At 40.4% G+C, this 22,606-nt stretch overlaps 1 protein-coding gene and 1 long non-coding RNA gene across 2 annotated transcripts; one reads left to right on the top strand and one right to left on the bottom strand.

Annotated features, from left to right (window-relative positions):
• Window positions 1–8,540: 8,540 nt before the first annotated feature.
• LOC131723004 (uncharacterized) lies at window positions 8,541–11,042 on the top strand. The gene is made up of 2 exons (XR_009320098.1): window positions 8,541–10,111; window positions 10,600–11,042. It is a non-coding gene; the product is annotated as an uncharacterized LOC131723004 (long non-coding RNA).
• A 132-nt stretch (window positions 11,043–11,174) lies between these two features.
• LOC131722997 (tripartite motif-containing protein 16-like) lies at window positions 11,175–21,507 on the bottom strand. The gene is made up of 7 exons (XM_059016253.1): window positions 20,864–21,507; window positions 19,231–19,244; window positions 18,355–18,436; window positions 17,935–18,168; window positions 17,621–17,780; window positions 14,328–14,393; window positions 11,175–12,093 (listed from the first exon to the last, which is right to left on the bottom strand). The coding sequence occupies exons 1-7, from the start codon at window positions 21,443–21,445 to the stop codon at window positions 11,561–11,563; spliced, it is 1,671 nt and encodes a 556-aa protein (XP_058872236.1). The 5' UTR covers window positions 21,446–21,507; the 3' UTR covers window positions 11,175–11,560.
• Between the last annotated feature and the right edge of the window lie 1,099 nt (window positions 21,508–22,606).

Below are 22,606 nucleotides of genomic sequence, written 5' to 3'. Positions count from 1 at the left end.
TGATCCCACAATATTGTACTGTCTCCTTTCAATCAGTTTTTAACTTTGTTATCTTTTTGGTGTTTGTCTATCCAGAGAGGACATTTCAGTTCTTCTATACTTCACACCCTCATCTTCTGGGAGGATTCAGGACTGTACCTGTAGTGTTCTTTGAGCAGCTTCACAATAGTATTACCCTGCTATCATTGGCTCCTTCAACTGGCAGGCAAACCTTTGAAAGATACAATAGGCTGAATCGCTCTGTTTTATTCTTCTTACATCAGACCCAGCAGTCACTGGACAAAGACCTGTATGAAATAGGCTGGTCTGCTGGTATAGTTTAGTTACAAAGACCTGTATGAAATAGGCTGGTCTGCTGGTATTGTTTAGTTACAAAGACCTGTATGAAATAGGCTGGTCTGCTGGTATTGTTTAGTTACAAAGACCTGTATGAAATAGGCTGGTCTGCTGGTATTGTTTAGTTACAAAGACCTGTATGAAATAGGCTGGTCTGCTGGTATTGTTTAGTTACAAAGACCTGTATGAAATAGGCTGGTCTGCTGGTATTGTTTATTTACAAAGACCTGTATGAAATAGGCTGGTCTGCTGGTATTGTTTATTTACAAAGACCTGTATGAAATAGGCTGGTCTGCTGGTATAGTTTAGTTACAAAGACCTGTATGAAACAGGCTGGTCTGCTGGTGTTGTTTAGTTAAAGCAACACTGTGTGGTCATTGTTATATATGTTATATATATATATATATATATATATATATATATATATATATATATATATATAATCAGTCTTTAAAACAGCGCTTAGAACAGTCCTCAAGGTTGTGTGAATAGCTCTACATTTCCCAAGTGAAAAGAATGGATTTCAATCAGCTCTGTGCAGCTGCAGAGTTTGTCCTGAAGAGGGCGACAAAGGCCAGGCTTAAAACACGTTTCTGCTTTTCCACTGTGGGCAGATTGCACATGTAATGCAATTTGATTGTGATTTACGATCTCCATGGAAATGTCTTCTTTTTTGTGATGATATTTCACTCACATTGTTGTTCAAGTAAGCAATAAATAAATAAATATTGAAACTTTGAACTGCCTAATGAGTAGACGAAATGCATTTAATTAAGTGCTTGTTAGGGCAATTATCCAACCATTTCAACCATCCGATGAGATCATTTATAAACAATTAAAACATAATAATAATAATAATAATAATAATAATAATAATAATAATAATAATAATAATAATAATAATAATAATAACACAAGGAAAATACATTATCTAACCATTTCAGAAATCCAAAGAGATAATTTATAAACAATTAGGGCAGCAGTGTGTAGTAGTGGTGAGGGCTCTGGACTCTTGACCGGAGGGTCGTGGGTTCAATCCCAGGTGGGGGGACACTGCTGCTGTACCCTTGAGCAAGGTACTTTACCTAGATTGCTCCAGTAAAAACCCAACTGTATAAATGGAGAATTGTATGTAAAAATAATGTGATATCTTGTAACAATGCTGTTTGTAACTCTGACATATTGATGGAAACTGAATATGAAGAATTGGGATCAAGGAATGTTGTGCCTAGTAACTCAACTAATATTCATGAAACTGATGACATTCAGCAAGAATCACCATATTATTCTATAGAAAATGGTGATGATGCACTTTTCCATGGCTCCACTGTCACCAAGGCACAATCGATTCTATTGGGTTATGCTGTTATTTTGAAACCTGGTTTAAGTACAGAAGCAACAACAGATCTATCACAGTTATTAGATGTCATATGTCCAGGTGTGTTTCCTCCTGGTGTTTTCCAGCTGTTCAAACACTTCTCTAACTACAAAGATTGTTGTGAAATTCACTTTTATTGCCTGTTTTTCTTATTGTGGAGCTGATCCATCATGCACCAGCTGCCCAGACTGGAATGAGGCCTTGTTGCTTGATAACATGAAGAGCTATTTTATTTATTTGCCAATTGAAAAACAACTTAAAAGATTTCTTGCAATTTACTGACGCAGCTACACACATCATAGACTGGGAAAAATGTACCAAAAGTCATGTCTTTTGTGATGGATATGATGGATTGTGTTTTGAAAAATTGGTTGACAGTTTGGCAAAAATGACTTCTCCCTCACATGGCATTGTGATGGAGTAGCAGTGTTTAAATCATCCTCGTATTCAATTTAGCCCCTACAGATCCATGGAAATGAAATGGCTCCAGAGCTGCACAGGAAACATTCCTTTTTAACAGCTTTGTGGTGTGGCACCTCCAAACCACGCATTGACAAGTTCCTTAAACCATTTGTTGGAGACACTGTAAAGTTGGGTAATGAGGGGTTTGTGTGGGAAAACCCTTCCACTCTGAATTCTGTGACTAGCAGGGTTTTTCCTGTAATTTGTACATGTGACAGGGTTGCAAGGCCTCTTTTACAGAATCTGGTACAGTGTAATGGAGAGTGTGGATGTAGCTGGTGTGAACAGAAAGGGGAGCATGTGCCCAAGGGGAGGGGGTTTTGTCATGTATATCCCGATGTCTTTTCCAATGTAGTGCAAACTCATGATTCACTGGTACAGTGTTCTTTGGATGCCCTGGATGGTGGTCAGCCCAAAAAGGGAGTGAAGGGTCCGTCTCCTTTGATGCTTATTCCTTGTTTTGATTCAGTTGATGGCTATGTACCCGATTATATGCATGCAGCGTTGTTAGGTGTAGTTAAACAAATGGCATCATTGTGGTTTGACTCTTGTCATCACGCAGATCCTTGGTATATGGGTGGTAAGATTACAGCCATAGATGATGAGCCACAGCGCTTCACGCCTCCAGAGGAAGTGACTAGATACCCACGGTCTGTAAAAGTACGGAAGTACTGGAAGGCAAATGAATGGAGAAGCTTTTTCCTTTTTTATTCCCTACCTTTGTTGCGAGGACGTTTGGGGTGGAAGTTTTATGTTCACTGGTCATTGCTAGTTCCATCAATTTATGCACTACTCCAAAGAGAACTCTCTATCATAGAGTTAGATGCAGTGCCGCTACATCTCAATTCTTTTGTAGAATTAGTCCAGCCTTTGTATGGAAAGGAACACAGTTCTTACAATGTTCATCTGTTCTTGTATATTCCTCAAGCTGTCCGCGATTGGGATCCTATGTGGGCTTGGTCATGCTTTCCTTTTGAATCATTTAATCATTGTATTCTTGGTTTCTGTCATGGGTTCAAAAGTGTTCCAATGCAAATATTCAGAAATGTTTGCCTTCTAAGGGATTTGCCATTTAATAGCAGTTTTTATTTTGCAAATGCTTGCCATGAATGTGCTGTTATGTTGCATCAACTCTTTAAGTCCTTCACTCCCAGGAGTATTTTAGCAGTGCGTACAGATGTTGAATGTCTTGGCCATTATCAAGAAGTGGGCATTTCTCATAGACTTGTGCTTGAAGTATTATATAATGTGAGTTTATCAGGTTTCTCTTCAGAGGAGTACACTCGATTTAAAATTGGTAATGTAAAATGTTCCTCTATTACTCACACAGGGCAGACTAGGAGAGCTAATTATGCTGTATGTTTTAACGAAAGATTTGCATTCATTACTGCTTTGGTTCAAGTGTCCTTTCCAGACAGGAGAGATTGTGTTGTCATCCTAAGAGCTTTGCAGATTGTGAAGAGATTTAATGTAAAATGGAAACATTCACATCTAAACCGATGGCTGCAAATGACAGGAAAGATGCAGGCATTTCGTGCAATGGTAAAGGGGCTTGTCATTTTTCCGCACAGCGCGCTACACGTGATCACAATGTAGCGCTTTCAAATGGAGCGAATCATAAGGACTAAAGGTCAGCGAGACTGCTTTCTGGACACTGTTTATTATTGCTGGGTAGACTCGAGTTGCAAGGATTAACCAACAAACCTTCTTTTGTAAAAACTGGAACCGGTGTATTGTATTGATTTGTATTGATACATGCATCGCACGTCGCCCTGGATAAGGGGGTCTGCTAAATCACGTCTTGATAATAACAGTAATAAAGTGAGGGTTGCTTTTAGATTTTGTTTCTGTTAATTGTCAATGTTGTTCTAGTGAATCTATTTTTATAAAAGGCTCATTTTTTTACTTCAGTCATGCTGCTGTATTTAGCATACATTTCGTTTTCAATTGTGAAATGCTGTATTAAACACTGTGTTAACAAACATAACAAAGTAGCCTACATGGTAAACTGTACAAATGTTGCGTTATCATTTTCAGATGCTTTGAAGGCTGATTTTTACTGTGCCAATACATGAAGAGAATATTTGAATTGGTGTGGAAGCTTTTAACCTTTTTACTGCAGAACAATCAAACACAAATGCTCTGTGTGCATCTTTCCATCACACTGTTGCCTTGTGGGGATTTTGGCTGCAATCTCTAACCGAATCGCGCTTTGTCTTTGATTAATGTCAGCAAAGTTCCACATTTTAAAGCTTTGCAAACATTTTTATGATTCATGCAATTTAGAAAAACAAAAACATTTAAGATGATTCAATTGTAAACAATGCAAAACACCTATAGGCTATACTTCCCTTTAAATACAACACTATCAATGAAACTGCCTACATGATCCAAAGAAGAAGAACAAACTAACGTTTCATATTCTAAACTTGTGAAGTCTCTTTGTGGTATTGTGTTGGATATTTCATTGTTTTGATGCATGCCCTGCAGTTTATTTAGTGCACACACGAGAATAAGGGGACTCCAGTTTGAAAATCAACTACACTTCGAAATGAATGTGATTCAACAAAACGCATTAGAAACACGTCAAAAACCTGTTTTCAAATGTAATGCATTTCCATCATGTTTTAATGTCTTTTATATACATTTCTTATGTGATTATCTGTTGAATATGCATTTCAAATGTGATTCGCATGACTCATCTCAAACACATACACATGTAAAATATGTTTTAATACAATTCTGTCACAATGTATTGCATTCTAATACAATAAATCTGTGTAAATTTCCAGTAGGGAATATCCAGATATAGATACAAAATCTACATTAACAACAGGGGCAAAGTGACGCAAAGGAACTCCCATTCACACCAAACCAGATTCACTTTACCAATAACAACAACACACCGCTCTGTCGCTTTTATTAATCATTATTATTACAATATTATTATTAATTTCTTAGCAGACGCCCTTATCCAGGGCAACTTACAATTGTTACAAGCTATCACATTGTTTTTACATACAATTACCCATTTATACAGTTGGGTTTTTATTGGAGCAATCTAGGTAAAGTACCTTGCTCAAGGGCACAGCAGCAGTGTCCCCCACTTGGGATTGAACCCACGACCCTCCGGTCAAGAGTCCAGAGCCCTAACCACTACTCCACACTGCTACACTACAGTAACACAGGCTCGATTTGTTTTACACAATATATTATATATTCACTGTGTTTGAATTTGCAAACAAACAAATAGCAGACTCATCCAATAAAACAATTCAACCCAGTACTGGAGTAACAGCAATAATAAGAAGGACTTGGGATGATGAAACCTCATGAAATGATAAGGGGGCGGGTCTAAAGAAAGGATCTTTTGAGGCTCAGTACTCATTAGTTACTGACTTGTTTCAGTTCTGCTGCAGAAACACAGCTAACCGAGGAACGAGTGAATTGGAAGAGAGAGAGACATGAACCCAACTCCAAGGAGAAGGAACAGCAAAGAGACTGCCAGGTAATATCAGGTCTTATCTCCTCTCTCTGCAGAGGCATGCGTGCTCCAGTTTAATAACATACCTGACGACTCCAGTCCAGGTTCACCAGCAGCACCAGCACCTCAATGACTCTCCCAGTAACTGCTGCCCTTTCACTTGGGAGCTGTGTTTAGGGTTTTTAATGAATAGTAACATGTGTGTGATGATGGTTATTTGCATGCGTGTTTCTCATCAACAGAGGGAAAGCTGAGGAGCAGACAGAGGGGGGCTCGGAGGACAAGGAGGAACTGGAGAGACTGAGGAGTGAAAACAAGGAGCTGGAGGCGATGTACAAGGAGGAGAAACTGAGGAGGTTTGTTAAAAAATACCTCGCAGGTTTACCGTAGAGGATAAGCCGATTTTAAATTCTCATTGTGTTTCTACATGTCTCCCCTCCTTATCAATCTAACAGTCTGACCTTTCAACTCTGCCTGTACACAGAGTTGAAAGGTCACACTGTCACATGATTTGAATGGAACGGGGAAGGCTGTCTGGCAGTTAGGAGTCTCCAGACAAGCTTCTCAAAGCCAGGTTTTACAAATGATAACGGCTCCCGGGTCATGTGATCAATTTGACCACACAAAGCGTTGTAGAAGCATGACAGCATCAAAGAAATTTCAACGCGAAATCATTTTACTGTAACGATGTGTTTATGATTTCATGGGGCGATGCTGTCGCGGTGATATTGAAGAGTGTAATATTAAAAACATCCTAACATTAGGATTATAAACTTGTCTTTGCAGAGAGGAGCTTGAAGAGACCCTCCGAGACCTCAAGCCCCAGGGAATGGACCCCCAGTTTGAGACTCTAGCCACCCCCACAGCAACGATATATTTCTTTCAAAACGGTCTTCAGAATTAGTTGTCCCTCTCTAAGCAGGACATGTCTGGAGTTGTCTGATTTAAAAAACAAACAAACAAAAACATTTTGTATAAATATCTACAGTAGGCCTAAACTACTGCTCTCAATTAGATCTATTTCCTGTCTCTTGTATTTGAATTTACTCTGAAAGGAAACCGAATTCACTGTTTTTTTGTGGAATGGAATGTACTTTTCTAAACAATTGTTTTTCTGAGACGTTTAACGGCTCTTAGTCGAATTTGCTCTCAAACGTGATTATTTTCTGTATTGTTCTCAGTTGAATTTGCTCCTGTTTGCCGCTGACTTGACTGTATTTTTATAACGGCTCTTATCTGTAATATGATATTTTGTAACACCTGTAAGTCGCCCTGGATAAGGGCGTCTGCTAAGAAATAAATAATAATAATAATAATAATAATAATAATAATAATAATAATAATAATAATAATAATAATAATGCAGTAAAATCAAATTATTACCTGTAGCGCACTTTCTTTTTTACTTTAGCCTACTTAGTAACAGTTAACAAAAAACAGAGCACACCCTTTACAGGAATAATCATTTTGAAATGTACACAGAAAGGTTGACAGTGTGTTTATTGCAGTTTATTTTATCTTTTTGTCGTCTTTTGCTTCCGTTTTTGACATCCAGTTTTGAGTTTCTTTTTATCGGTCTGGTTCCAGAGGTTCGGCAGGTTTCGTTTTTGATGGTTTAAAATCGTATAATTATAATTCGGGCGTTAATGATAATAAGAGACGTTATGATAACGAGGCTCCATAAAACGCGCGTCAAATGAAAGTCTTGCTTGTTGGAAAGTCTGACAGAACTCTTGTATGATGTGTGTCGAGATCAGCCAATAGCTGTCGGCTTTACGAAGCACTAGGGCGGACCTAGGACTATATAAGGAAGGATAGGACAATGATGTCACAAGTGGGTGGAGTTAGTAAACAGTGACGCATTTCCGGAGCCCGTAGAGCTCTTTCACAGCGCGCTCGCAATGCTTTTAAAGTATTCGCGCTAGCCTGGCAAAATGTTTCTTCACATAATCAACATAAATAACAGCCAGTCTCTTTATAATGACGATATTTTGTATTGTTATTAAAACATACCGGTATATCCTGGCGCTGCAGCACAGCATCGCCGCAATGTATTCAGTACTGAGTGGGCTCCACAAATGGCGCCTGTAATGGAGCACCGAACTGCATCACGGGATTGACTGTCCTATCCTGCTTTATACAGTCCGAGGTGAGGACACAGAAAGTCTGACAGAGAGTTTATTGCAGTTTAACGAAGTTACGTAAAACACAGTCCCTCTGCAGCTCCCACTCAGCACAGGTAGAAATATTGTGTTCATGTGAGTCTGCATTACAGTGTAAATGAAACGGATGTGTCGCGGGACAGACCCGGACTAGGTTTTACATTCATAATACACGGGTTTTTAAAGTGACGTTTGGCACAGATTGGAATATAGAAACATTACATTTTACTGGGAATTGCAAATCTGTGCTCCCCTCGTTAATGATCGCGTTGCTATAGGTTTTGTGAATGGAGGCTGTTCTGCTGTGAGTATATCGGGGTGCTCTGTGCTCCCCTCGTTAATGATCGCGTTGCTATAGGTTTTGTGAATGGAGGCTGTTCTGCTGTGAGTATATCGGGGTACTCTGTGCTTCCCTCATTAATGATTGCTAGGGTTGCCACCCCGCCAGTATTTTACTGGACTGTCCGGTATTTTTATGTACTTTGACCCCCTGTCCTTTTTTTTGGAAGATGTCCGGTAATTCTAATCATTCTACGCTATTGGATATGTTCCTAAAACATGTGTTACAATAAACAATTTAATATCACATGTTGTGCTTGTATGAGTGAAACTCAAATACTATAACACAGCGGTGTGTAAATGCACCAGATAGAATTGAGGTAACAACGTAAGACACCAAAACGCTGTGCCGGTATGTTTTCTTGAGTGCTCACCGCTGTGTGTTATCTGGTGTGAGCATGCGCGCTGCTGTTAAGTTTGGCAGCCCTTTGAATGAAGAAGTGCGAAACTATTAAGTAGCGAAACTGTAACGTTAGTCACCATGGCAGAGACAAATGAAGAAGTAGACAATCTTCCCACCACTCCACCAAGACAGAGAGCACAAGCTAAGAGGAAGAGGACCTGTGTCTTCAATGACGACTGGTTAAAAGAATCAGACTTTAAAGATTGGCTCGCTAAACGGCAGACAGTACGATTGCCGTGGTACTGTCTGCGAGTGTAAGTTCACTGTGAAGTTTGATGGTGTCGATGCCGTAAAGCAGCACAGGAAAGGGAAGAAAAACATGAAGCAGCTGTAGAGAGTGTATGCAAGACCAGGACCACCCAGGAATACAGCGAGAGAAGACACTGTAACGGCAAGTGAGTTAGCCTACGTGTTTCATGGTGTTAAACATCATTACAGCTTTCTGTCAATGGATTGTGGCAGTAAACTTGTTACACGACTGCATGCTGATTCACCCGGAGCAAGCAAGGTGCAGTTGGGTCGAACCAAAATACAGAGTCTGGTGGTGAATGTACTCGTGGCTTTTTCTTTTTCTGTTGAGACCGCAGTTAAGAAACTGAAAGACAGCCGATCTCCATTTGCAGATGCGACAGATGCCTCTAACAAGGGAAACAGAAAATGTTTCCCATTGGCTGCCCGTTTTTTTGACGTAGGAACAGGGGTTAGCAATGTTCTTTAGGATTTTTATGAGGAGTCTGATGAGACATCAGCATCCATTTTTGAGTGCATTGCTGGTGCTCTGACAGACCATGGGCTGGACGTTAAGGACGGGTGTGCTTACGGGGCAGACAACACATCCGTCAATTATGGAAAAAACTGTTCTGTCTTTACAAAATGGAAGGCTCTGCAACCTCTGATCATGCAGGCAAACTGCAATTGCCACGTGCAGTGGCTTACCTTGAGAAGTGGTTCTCTTTCAAAGATTCCCCTTTTAAAGTATTTTCATTAAACTTCAAGACTGCAATTGCTGGATGATTTGATGAAGCTGGACAACCTTTTGAAAGCAAATTCTGCGGCGGGCATGAATGATGATCTGTACACGAGTACTGCGTCTTATGCACCGCTGCCCCAGCGCTAATTGAGGATGACTCTCTCACAGGGCCTGTGGACAAATGGTGTGCATTTTTCAAGAAAGTGGAATGCCCAACACTTCTGAGAATGGTTCAGCATGTCTTCTCAGTACCTTGCAGTAATGCGATCATAGAACGCATGTTCAGTGTTATGGGAAATCTGTGGACCGACGAGAGAAATCGCCTCAGCATTGACACAGTTAAAAGTGAACTCTGCGTTAGATGCAATCTGAACTACTCGTGTCTTGAGGTTTTTTTTTATGTCAGTATCCAGAACAGGCTAAATCAAACATAAAACACAGCTTCAAGAAATGAACTGGACAGAATAATGGAAATAGTTCAAAATTCAGAAAAAGGAAAAAGTTCACATTCGGAGATGGCTAAACTAAAGTTATTTACCAAGACTGCATCTTCCATGTCCATGTATAGAAGTTTAAGGTAAGACAATGTACTATCTCTGTGTGTGCGTGTGTGTGTGTGTGTGTGTGTGTGTGCGCGTGCATATGTGTGTGTGTGTGTGTGTGTGTGTGTGCATATGTGTGTGTGTGTGTGTGTGTGTGTGTGTGTGTGTGTGTAGGCTATTTATTTATTTTGTGCTGGGGGGGCGTCTGGTATTTTCGTATCTCAAAGGTGGCAACCATAGCAGAAGGTGAAAGCACAGCACAAACAAACGAAGACAAAGGGGTAATTGATGATCAATTCTTTGATTGACACCTGGACACCTGCTGCACATTCCTTTAGGTAAGGAGGGCAGTGTAACCCGCACCCCATGCCACTCAATTAGCAACACAGACGTTTCCAAAAACGAACACTTATCTTTTCAAACAGCATGAAAAGATAAGGGGCCGCTCTAAAGAAAGAGAAAGAAAAATGACATTTGAAGCACTGTACTCTTTAACAACGGACTTGTTTCAATTGTGTTGCAGAGGAGAAACCCAGCTAACTGAGGAACGAGTGATTCAGGAGAGAGAGGCATGGACACGACTCCAAGGAGAAGAAGAAGGAGTAAAGAGAATGACCCTCCTGATATGTCACAAGAGCCTGCCAGGTACTGAAAGTCTTTTCTTATTAGTTCACGGTGCGGCGGCATGCTGAATAATACCTTTACTAAGAAGCTGTTCAGGAATCCAAATCACTGAGCTGAGTCTCAAGCCCAGGGTTAGAGTCCAGACCTCTCTGTGCTTTACAATGCTTCCCTATGCTTTACCAGACCTCCCTGTGCTTTACAATGCTTCCCTATGCTTTACCAGACCTCTCTGTGCTTTACAATGCTTCCCTATGCTTTACCAGACGTCTCTGTGCTTTACAATGCTTCCCTGTGCTTTACCAGACCTCTCTGTGCTTTACAATGCTTCCCTATGCTTTACCAGACCTCTGTGCTTTACAATGCTTCCCTATGCTTTACCAGACCTCTTTCTCTCTCATTCACCTCTTTCTTGCTCATTCTCATTTGAAAAACCATGTTAATGAGTATTAAGAAATGAGAAAAAGTCAGTCTATCACGTTAATTTTTTTTATTAAATCACATTACTAAAATCTGAAATATTAAACATTTTATGGAAATCAAAAAACAAAAACACACACACAATAATGCTAACTTAAGTTCACTTTTTTAAAACTGTTACAGCACTGAGTATTGGATGCCATTTTTTAAAATATATATATAACATAACAATTCTTAAAAAATAAATTAAATACAGTTACTTCGTATGAAATCCATTCGTTGCTAAAAACAAATAATTCCCCTCGTTTCGCTCTGCAGGTGGCGCCGTTTTACCCCCTAACTTTCATCCAAAGTTGTGTCAGATTGAACATTCCCTTCACCCGAGGAGTGGAGAGGACAGACAGGGAGTTCAATACAAAGGGTTTCTTACAGCACAAAACAGTCTAGTTCAGCTGGCAGATTGTTACAGAGGAATCAGAATAATGAAGCACAAACCCAGGATAGAGCGGCTCAGTGAATGTGGTTTGGAATCTGTGCAGGAGGGTCATTGTGTCAGAGACGCCATAAAAGGACAGAGTGCCGGCATTAAAGTCCAGATACACTCCTATTCTGGGGGAGCGGGGGGCAGTTATTGCAGTGTGATTGTTATTGTGTCGGGCAGTGTAACTGGAACCAGAGCAGTCCAAACTCCAGGACTTGTCATTGTATCCAAGGCGACAGGAACGATCCCCTCCTTTCCTGCTGATTCCTTTATATGTGACTCCTATAGAAGCCCCTCCCCCCCTCCACTCAATCTCCCAGTAACAGCGAGTCCCAGACAAACCCTCTCTGCAAAGCACTTGGGGATAGCTATCAAATCTCTCTGGGTGATGAGGATATCTCTGGGTCTCTCTCCTCCATGTCACCTTTCTGTTCCCTTCAGACAGACAGAGGTTTCTATGCGCTGTGTTGGGGTCCAGTGTGAGCTGACAGGAATCTGATTGAAGAGAAGAGGACGGGTAGAGGAGAGACGGTTAGAAAAGTCAAATCACTGAGAAAATCAACAATCATTGTCTGCTGCATCCTCACATCCTGTTTATGGAAGGTGTGTGTATTGTTTTAACTATTTTTTTAATACATTTTGACCACTTTTTTATACTTTTAAATTGCATTTTCTGCCTCAAGATGGCTTCCCATGTCCCCGCATGGACCTCTCAGAACTACATTTCCCATCATCCTCCTGCTCACTGGTAATTCCATCTCAATTACATATGTGAGCAGGAGGATGATGGGAAATGCAGTTCTGAGAGGTACAAGGGAAGCTATCTTTAAACCCTCTTGATTGTTTTATTCATTATAATTCCTCGATCTTATCAAACTGCTTCAATTGGAAGCAATCAAATGCAGCTCTGCATACAATTACAGTTCACTTAAAACCTCTTACGCCCTCTAGTCCCGCGGGCGGAACATGGAACTGCACGTAAATATTATATTTCATAACTCATTGTAAACTTTTAATAAGCTGATTATAATATATGCCAGCCAATCATACCCATTTTTAGAATCCCTTATAACATATTTACAAGCACATAATACATCAAACTAAATGAATTTAATAAAGATGCTGTATTTATTTGTTTCATTTTTTAGGAAATGAAGGGCCAATACTAAAAGGGAGAAGGGCAGCACATTCAACACAAAATACACAAGTTAGAGATTTCATTCATTTTTACATTAAATTTAGTTTTGAATTAACTCACACACACACTGTAAGTGTATTAAAAATGAATGTATTCATACAACATGGTACTGCAATTACACATTATATTTCATAAATCATTTTTAATATTATTACAAAAGCAAAAGAGAAAAAAAGCTGACTCGATATCAAAATCGTTGTTTTTCTACCGTCAAACAGCGAAGGAATTTTTCGAATCCGTCATTTCACCGCTGAGATATCCCATTCGCAATGTGTCTAGAACCCCCATGCATTCAAAACAAAAGCAATCGACTAGCTTGCGTTTTGCTGCTCTGGTCTTACAACCTTCATGACGATGAAATCTCCCTGATCACGTTGTAGGGGAGGTCACAAGCTTTCCATTCATACCTTTACTTTGTTTGTAGCCCAATCCATCACAGAGTAATCGATGTGCAAACAAACACGCCCACCTCTTGAATGAGATAAGAGAAAAAAAAAAACAGCCTTTCAAAGGCTAATGCCTGTGAGGTGCCAGAAGATAACATCCCTTTTAGAACTTAGTATATCAATTGACATAAAGATTTACACAATGTTTATTTTTGGAGAGGTTTGGGGACCCTTGGGCTTAGCTTTGTAAAAACTCCTGTAGAATTTGATCCCTTTGTTCAAACAGTTCCAAATTGTTACCCAGTATAGTAGACAAGTTGGTGAAGCACTGGAAAAAAATCTGGCTCTTTTCATATGCTACAAGTTGAAAAAATGACTATAGAACATAAAAAAATGAAAAGCGTTTGTTGTTTTTTTATGTATTTTTTCTGGATATCTCCTTCCAGTGTGGTACCGAGTAAGACTTTTATCACACCTGAGGTTTTAGTCTTGATGCCCAAGGGGTTACCTTGAATTCAAGCCCTGAACCATGCCTGTGCTGTCTATACTTTAGAAGATATTGTGATTTATTTAAGGGCACAGCCCCCCAGGCGGAAATTGTCTGTGAGGGGCTGGGGTTTTGAGAGGTTAATGTTCCTACAGGGTATGTGTTGCCATTTTCTCCACTCAGACCCCTTGCTTACTAAATATCTTCAATAGAATATCACCCACTCTTCAAATATCTGTCTAATATTTTAATGAGCAATCCATCCCACAAGTGCAGTGATACTGCAATATACATTTACTACCAGCACAGGATGACTGGGAGGGATAGCTGTTCATTTTACCCCACAACTGGTTTCACATGCATTGTACATGTATTAAAAGATGGGATGATTATCTATTCAGGGATACCAAGATATTTAGGGAGAGAAAGGTCTGAGTGGAAAAACAGGCAACAAATGCCCCTCCCCCAGTCATTCTGCATGTATTCATCTGAACCAATACTTGTTGGAGAGGAGAGTAGATTAACGGCTTCACAATTACTAATAAATAATAATAATTGCTGCCCTCAAGCTCCACCCCTCCCTGTTCTGTAGTGTTAGCTCTTCTCACAATGGAGTGACACATCTTTCAATCAAATGTTTCAGTGAAAACAGACTTACATTTTAAAAACTCAGCTCTGTTCCTTGGCTCTGGAGCCTGCAGGCTGTAAACTGCAACTTCATTCACTGGGCAGAAAAAAAGAGAGAGAAATAGAATTGAAACATACAACAGTCACTGTCTGCGCTGTCCTCAAATCACTCCCTCCTCCCTGCTTCATCAGTCCCTGTTCCCTCCTCCATCCTCCATGCTCCTTCCTCTATGCTTCCTTCTCCCTCTTGAATGCTCCCTCCACCCTCCTGCCTCCTCCCACAAGCATCCTCCCTGCTCCCTTCTTCCTACTCCATCCACCCTGCTCCCTCCACCCTCCCCCCTCCACCCTGCTCCCAACTGCATCCTCCCTGCTCCCTATTCCCTGCTCCCTCCTCCATCCTCCCTGCTCCCTCCTCTATCCTCCCTGCTCCCCCCTGCCTGCTCCCTCCTCCCTGTTCCCTCCTCCCTCCTCCATCCTCCCTGCTCCCTCCTCCCTGCTCCCTCCTCCCTGTTCCCTCCTCCCTCCTCTATCCTCCCTGCTCCTTCCTCCCTGCTCCCTCCTCCATCCTACCTGCTCCCTCCTCCCTTCTCCACAAGTAATCAGACATGTTTTTTTTGCTGTTTTGGGGCGATCAGCCAATAATACAACCGTTTCCACCCTTTCTGCGTTTTCATTGGTCAGGTTATATGTCAGTCACACAGCCTGACGAACCTGCTGAATGTGAGCTGAAGCAATCGTAAAACGTCATCACTGAGAGCCGCAGTGGAACGTTATTATAGTTTAAAAAATAATGTTTACACACAGACACACACACACAATAGAAATAATAATATGTTTTTATATTTCTGATAAATAAAACGAAATAATAATAATAATAATAATAATAATAATAATAATAATAATAATAATAATAATAATAATAATAATAGGTGTTACACTTATGGAGCGCCGTTTCAAGCCCAGAGATACCAAAGCGCTGGGATGTGAATCTGCCCTCACAGCAACGAACATATATAGACATGTTTTATTTTTAATATCTCTTTATACATTATTCAGCTTCGTGTGATTCTTATTCTTCAGCAGCGTACTGTAAGGTGTCTGTACGCGTATGTTATTAATGTAGTTATAACGTTATATTAAACAGCAGCACATCCCACAATCCTCTCGGGAGCGCTTGATAAAGAAACCCGTCCAGCCCTCCCTGATCAATCCAAGAGAAACCCGCGTTTCCAACATCGGAACCACCTCGGCAACAGCCGCTCCGCATCCCATCTGAGGACAGAGCTGCATTTCCATGAGGGAGTCACCGCGAACATGGAGAAACCGGACACCCGAAAAATCACCCGGACCCGCACCAACGGGCTTTGAAATACACTCTGATTCGGACTGAAGGGAATCCACTTCACACAAAAAGGGTTCACAGAAATGTGAGCAAACACAACCACCCTCAGAACAAACCCGTGAACACAGAAATGGAAAAATAGAAATGTGAAAGCGCGTCATTTTAACACGCTCCCTAACAATTGCCACGGAAACCCTGACGACAAAAAAACAAAACAAACACAAAACAGGAATGTCACTCTGCAGAGAAGAAGAATTCAGCTCCACAACACCTGAAAAACTCCAGGAAACGTCAGCTTATTATCAGAAGAGTGTCTTTTTTAAAATGTATTTTTATTTATTTATTTTTTAAAGGGGTTGATACCCATTTCGTGCTTGAAAGGGAACGTGCTGTTTTTAAGTTACAAGTTCAAAGTGTTCTCTTTGGTTGCAGTCTCCTATCACTCCTAGTACAGACCACAGCAATCGCGGTTTTCTCTGTACTGTCTCACACAATGCAAACCTTATTTTAAACTGTGTTCACGTTATCAAAGTTGTTGCTGTTTTAAATACAATTCTTTATGGAGTTCACTCTCTGTTTAAAAACTCACTGACATAAACTAAGCAGAGTAAGGAAAAAAATGGCTCACCTGAGATTATAAAAATACTGCATGGGGCAGCGTGTGAGTGTGTGTGATAGGCAGTGTGTGTGTGTGTGATAGGCAGGGTGTGTGTGTGATAGGCAGGGTGTGTGTGTGTGTGTGTGTGTGTGTGTGTGTGTGTGTGTGATAGGCAGGGTGTGTGTGTGTGATAGGCAGTGTGTGTGTCCTTTTCTCCCACCTTTTACAAATTCAATTGATGATTATTGAGTCATTAGTGTCTCAACGACAATGCAAAAATGTGTCATTTCTGTGCTCTGTGTTGTTTCACATCGAGGTTTTTCAAAATATAACTTTGCTATATCTTACATGACACAGTTTTTCTTTTTGTATCCCATGTATAAAAAGAAGCTGCTTCTGAATAGCTGAGTTATCTAGTTTACTTGACATAAATATAAACACTGATAAACTTTGATTAGCGTTCCTCCAGTTCACATCAGTCTAGAGACAAACGCATTTGAATAACGTTTAAAATGGAAAATGAAGGATCACACCTAATTTAACCCCTGTCACAATTCACACAATTCACCTGCTCCCTCATCTCTCCTGCACGCTCCCTGCTGCATCCTCCCTCCTCCTTTTTCCCTGCTCCCTCCTCCCTGTGCCCTCCTCCCTCTATGCTCCCTCCTCCCTGCTTCCTCATCCATGCACCCTTACTGCTCCCTCCTCCCTTCTCCCTCTATGCTCCCGCCTCAATCTTCTTTTCTCCCTCCTCCCTGCTCCCTCCACAGTGCTCCCTCCTCCTTCCTCCATTTTCCCTGCTCCCTGATATCTTCTCCATGCTCCCTCCTCCCTGCTCCCTCCTCCCTGCATGTATTCATCTGAACCAATACTTGATGGAGAGGAGTGTAGATTAATGGCTTCACAATTACTAATAAATAATAATAATTGCTGCCCTCAAGCTCCACCCCTCCATGTTCTGTAGTGTTGGCTCTTCTCACAATGGAGTGACACATCTTTCAATCAAATGTTTCAGTGAAAACAGACTTACATTTTAAAAACTCAGCTCTGTTCCTTGGCTCTGGAGCCTGCAGACTGTAAACTGCAACTTTATTCACTGGCCAGAAAAAAGAGAGAGAAATAGAATTGAAACATGTGGATTAATACACAACACACACAAGACTCCAAACAGCAATCTGAAAAGAAACAAGGCTTATTCACGGCATTTCAGGGTGTAAAAATCTCTCCTCCCTGCTCATTCTTCCCTGCTGCCTCCCTCCTGCAATATTCATATAGCCAACAATCTGCAAGAGGTCTTTATTAATGTCTTGCAAGTCCTGTCCCTCCTCAAGCCAGGGTCTATTTGAGAAATCTCTACCAAAGGAATCTATTTCACACCAACCTGTTGTGGTTATTTTGACTAATTCCCCCTTGCAGAAGTCCTCAATATGGTCTTTAAGTTCAGATACAGATTTCCTCACAGCCCCAAAAGAGATGTCTGTATTGACAGTAACGCTGGGTAAGTCTCCAGCTTCAGGAGGGGCACAGAGAGACTGGAAATTCTACAACAGGAAAGTGGAGAAAAGGAGTTTTCAGTGAAACAGAATGGGGTCCAAAACATTCCTGGGGAAAAGCAAGGATTCATTCAATTGGAGAGGTCTGTCTGAAACCGTCCCAGTTATGGACTTGAGATTTTCTAACAAGCAGTGATGTTACCTGTAGAAAATGGATGTGATCCTCTGTCTCTGAAAGCTGTTTCAGCTCAGTGTTTCTCCTCCTTAGCTCAGCAATCTCCTGCTCCAGTTTCTTCATGCGTCCTTCAGCCTGATTCACTGCAGCCTTCTCGTTAGCTCCAATCAGCTCAATAACCTCAGTGTGGATCTTCTCAATGGATCGGATCAGCTCAGTAAAGATCTTCTCACTTTCCTTTATTTCTATGCATGCAGATCTCTGAGTGAAAGAACACAGTAGAGGAGACATGGTTAGAATTGATATCAAAAACACATCAGGGATAGACAGTAAACTTCTGTAGATGTGTTCCAGTCCATCTGTTAATAATAATAATAATAATAATAATAATAATAATAATAATAATAATAATAATAATAATGATACCCCCCTCTTGTCAATACCCACTTTCAGTGTCTCCACAGCCTGTTTCAGCTCATCAGTTTCTTTCAGTCTCTCCTGGATTCTCTGTCGTATTTCTGTCTTGTCTCTCCCAGCTGCTTCTGTGTAGAAACACAGTGACACAGTGACATTTCTGACAGGGCATTGAGTGATATCCTGTCACATTCAATACAGACTATTTCAGAGCAGGCTGTGTTTTCACACCTCTCCCCCCTTTATATGAAGTTAGATTAACATAAGAACATAAGAAAGTTTACAAACGAGAGGAGGCCATTCAGCCCATCTTGCTTGTTTGGTTGTTAGTAGCTTATTGATCCCAGAATCTCATCAAGCAGCTTCTTGAAGGATCCCAGGGTGTCAGCTTCAACAACATTACTGGGGAGTTGGTTCCAGACCCTCACAATTCTCTGTGTAACGATACACACATTATGCACACAGATACCCTAAGGGTCGAATGCACCAGCGTGGATTAACCACTAACCCAGATTAAATCAAGGATTATATTTGAATCATGTTGCACAAAACTTTAAACCAGGATTTATATGTAATCCTTGTTTAAAATTAATCCAAGGTTAAACATTTAAAAGATTAAATATAATGAAATTGCTCCACTCATTTTAATCCATGTTTAAATGTGATAGCTGAATTAAATTGAAAACTTCCTTGGAGGTGGTTTAAACTTGGACAAAGGCAGCAGTTTCAGACAACATGTGTGTATAGTAGTAAGATACAGCACCATCTAGTGCACAGCTGCCAGCAATACAAAAGGACACTTGATCCACAGTAGCTGTCCACTAGATGGTACTGTTTCATACTAGTAACAGTGAATGATGGCTGATCTAGCATGTGTTACATGTTTGTTTTGTTAAGCACCTAGGAAACTGAAGCAGATTTCTCTTTAATGGATATTTAGGGCTTCTGATTTCCGGTTTTAATCGATAAACACAGATAAAACAGCACTGATACAAAACAATGAAATCAGTGTAAAAAATGCCTAAATACACAAAATCCCCAGAAGAATGAGCCCGTGAGCAGAAGGACTTCACTGTGGAAGAGAGCAAAGGAAAGAGGGGACTAGTAGGGTGAGCGAAAGAAATTGTAGATTTTAATAAACAAAATCCTAAATAGATTATTACATTTCGTTTTAAAGTAACTTATACATATCTGTTTTAATCATGTAAAAATGTGTTTTAACGCACCAAATTAAGCTATTTTTTTCTGCCCGATTTATATTGTATATAATGTAAATATTATATTTTGTATATCATATTAATCTTGTATATTATTAATATTATTAATTTATATCTTAGCAGATGCCCTTATGCAGGGTGAATTACAATTGTTACAATATATCACTTTATTTTTTACATACAATTCCCCATTTATACAGTTGGGTTTTTACTGGAGCAATCTAGGTAAAGCACCTTGCTCAAGGGTACAGCAGCAGTGTCCCCCCCCACCTGGGATTGAACCCACGACCCTCCGGTCAAGAGTCCAGAGCCCTAACCACTACTCCATATCATATTAATCTTGTATATTGAATATCATATTAATCTTGTATATTGTATTGAATTGTGGTTTGTCACACTTGAGAATTATTGTATTTCTTGTTCTATTGTATGACTTATATTGTAACACTTGAATGTATGTGTATTTGCTTGCGATTGTAAGTCGCCCTGGATAAGGGCGTCTGCTAAGAAATAAATAATAATAATAATAATAATAATAATATTGAATATCATATTAATCTTGTATATTGTATATCATATTAATCTTGGTCTTTTCTGCTTTTTTTAAATTAGGAGCTTGACTTTTCTGGGAATGTCATTTTTAAAAAGTTTAACTAATTAAACTATAATATCTTAAACAATGAAACTGATCTATGATTTTATTAAGTTGCAAGATACATATAAAAAACACTAGGAATATAAATCATGCTAATTTTACAGTACAAATTCCAATGCACCACAAAACAGCTGAACAAATCCTTCTTACCCTGTGAGGCAGGGCTGAGGTCCTGCACGTGTAAACAGTGTGTTTTTGTGTGATTGTAAATAATGTTTTTGATAATCAAGTGTGTGCTAGATATGGCAGGGTATATTCAAATCCAGGATTTTAATCCCACCCAAGTCTAGAGAGGAGGTGTCAGGGAGACTGTTCCTGGAGCGGGACCTCCTTTCTTGTTTGGTCAACTTTTATTTTCTCGTTGTTTTCAAGCAGTGTTTTGTTTTGAATGTTTTGTGTTTTTTGTATCAAAGAAAACCTCCTGTGTCTCTCCTGTCAATCAGCGATAGCCACACCCGTAACAACACCCCTGTTACACCCTGAAATACATTGTAGTACATCATAGTTTAGAAAGAGCAATTAAAAAACTAGGGCTCTTTAAATAGCTCTTAATATACAATTAAAATCTGATCTGATGTGAAACTGTATAACCTAGTAAACAGACATGTTAAATATCCCTGGGAATTCTTATCTTCTAGGATAGCTACAAGGAAATGTTTCAAACCCTTACCTGTTTCACACTCCTTTCTGTCTCAGCTGAGACTGTATCATGGCTCTTGTGTTCCTTTTCTGTACACAGCCAGCAAATACAAGTCTGATCTGTTCTGCAGAACCCCTCCAAAACCTTCTGGTGTTCAGCACAAAGCTTCTGTTCCAGATTTCCAATTGCATTGATCAGCTTGTGCCTCTTGAAAGCAGCCCCCTCATAGTGAGGCTTGACGTGTGTCTCACAGTAAGAGGCCAGGCACGTCAAACAGGATTTCACAGCTTTGAACTTTCTCCCAGTACAGAAATCACACGACACCTCTCCAGGTCCAGCATAACTTTGAGCAGGAGGAGGACTGAGTCCTGTCTTCTTTAATTTCTCCACAACTTCAGCCAGCATGGTGTTTCTGCGCAGAACAGGCCTTGGGGTAAAGGTCTCTCTGCACTGGGGGCAGCTGTAGACACCTGTATGATCAGCCTGATCCCAGCAGTTCTTAATACACCCCATACAGTAACTGTGTCCACATGCTGTAGTGACTGGGTCCTTCAATAGCTCCAGACACACTGAACAGCTAAACTGATCCTCTGACCATAAGTTTGAAGCCATTCTTGCTGCAGTGAGACAGAGAGACTGACGATTTCACAAGAAACGAAACTTCACTGCGCTGATTTCCTGGAATTGAGTAAAGCTCTAAGAGGCGGGGTTTGGGACTGAGGCCAGGTTTAGACAAGCAGGCCGAGCAGAGACTGCTGAATCAGTGTGAGAGGAGCGGAGAGGAGAGAGTTGTGAGTGGGACTGGAGTTTGAGAATGGCATTGTCACAGTAACCCTTCTATAGCTACAGTATGTATCTGACTGCACTAGACCTTCACTTCTGTGTGGGTCTGAATCCTCAGAAGTTCACAAGGAAGTGAGTTTGGTGGAGTTCGATCTTCGTGGGCATTAATCCACATCTCAAAGTCCATTAGTCCTCAACCACAAACTTGTCTCTGAGCACCAACTGCTTTCTTCCCTCCAGTTCAGGGCAAGCTTGAGGCACAGAGTCTGAACTGCTCACTCCCCCTAAGAGAACGTGAAGGGTGGTCCATCCAGTCCAAGGAAGGCTGTATATTATGAGAACTAGACATGTTCTAGTGTTATCAGACAGGGTGTGTACGTTACTGACATGCTCATTTATTACAGTGCTGATTTCATGAGTTAAAACCATTTTATAGAGAACAGACACTCAAACAAAGCTTACAATCAAGGGACCTACTTTTCAAATCTGTGCACTATTTGTTTTATTCATTTCAGACAATGTCTTCCCTCTGATCAGCAGAACATCGTTCTCTCAAGTCCCTTCTTGTTTTGCTGTTGCTCGTTTTGTTTTCCACACTTCTTTATTTCCACTCTCTTTGACTCAGGTGAAGCCCATTGATCCTGCAGCCCCCACACTGGTTTCCTCTCCCCGTTCACTTCCTTCCTTCCTGTGTTACAGGTAATAGGACCCCACCTCCTGACCCCCTTCATCAAACATTTCAAAGAGATTTCATTTCAATCAGCCATGCTGCTGTGTTTTCATGAACAGATACAATTGGTCATTTTGAAAACTCTCCTGATAGATAGATATTAATGAACACTCATGGGGACCACACTGAGGTTAAAGGTTTAAACGTCATCTTTACATTTCTTACCTGATGAGGATTTTCTACGGCTGTTTCTGATTAGATTTTATTCACCATGCTTACTAACTATTCAAGCAAAACACTGCTTCTGAAAAGACTCCTGG

Source organism: Acipenser ruthenus, chromosome 52 (genome assembly GCF_902713425.1).
Source record: "Acipenser ruthenus chromosome 52, fAciRut3.2 maternal haplotype, whole genome shotgun sequence".
NCBI lineage: Eukaryota > Metazoa > Chordata > Actinopteri > Acipenseriformes > Acipenseridae > Acipenser > Acipenser ruthenus.
This window is presented reverse-complemented; position numbering and strand designations above follow the sequence as displayed.

Coding starts and splice junctions, on each gene's coding strand:
- LOC131722997 (XM_059016253.1), bottom strand. CDS start 21,445: ATGGCTTCAAACTTATGGTCAGAGGATCAGTTTAGCTGTTCAGTGTGT. Junction 18,169..18,354: donor AGGCTGTGGAGACACTGAAA/GTGGGTATTGAC, acceptor TCTTTCACTCAG/AGATCTGCATGCATAGAAAT. Junction 17,781..17,934: donor ATCACATCCATTTTCTACAG/GTAACATCACTG, acceptor TTCCTGTTGTAG/AATTTCCAGTCTCTCTGTGC.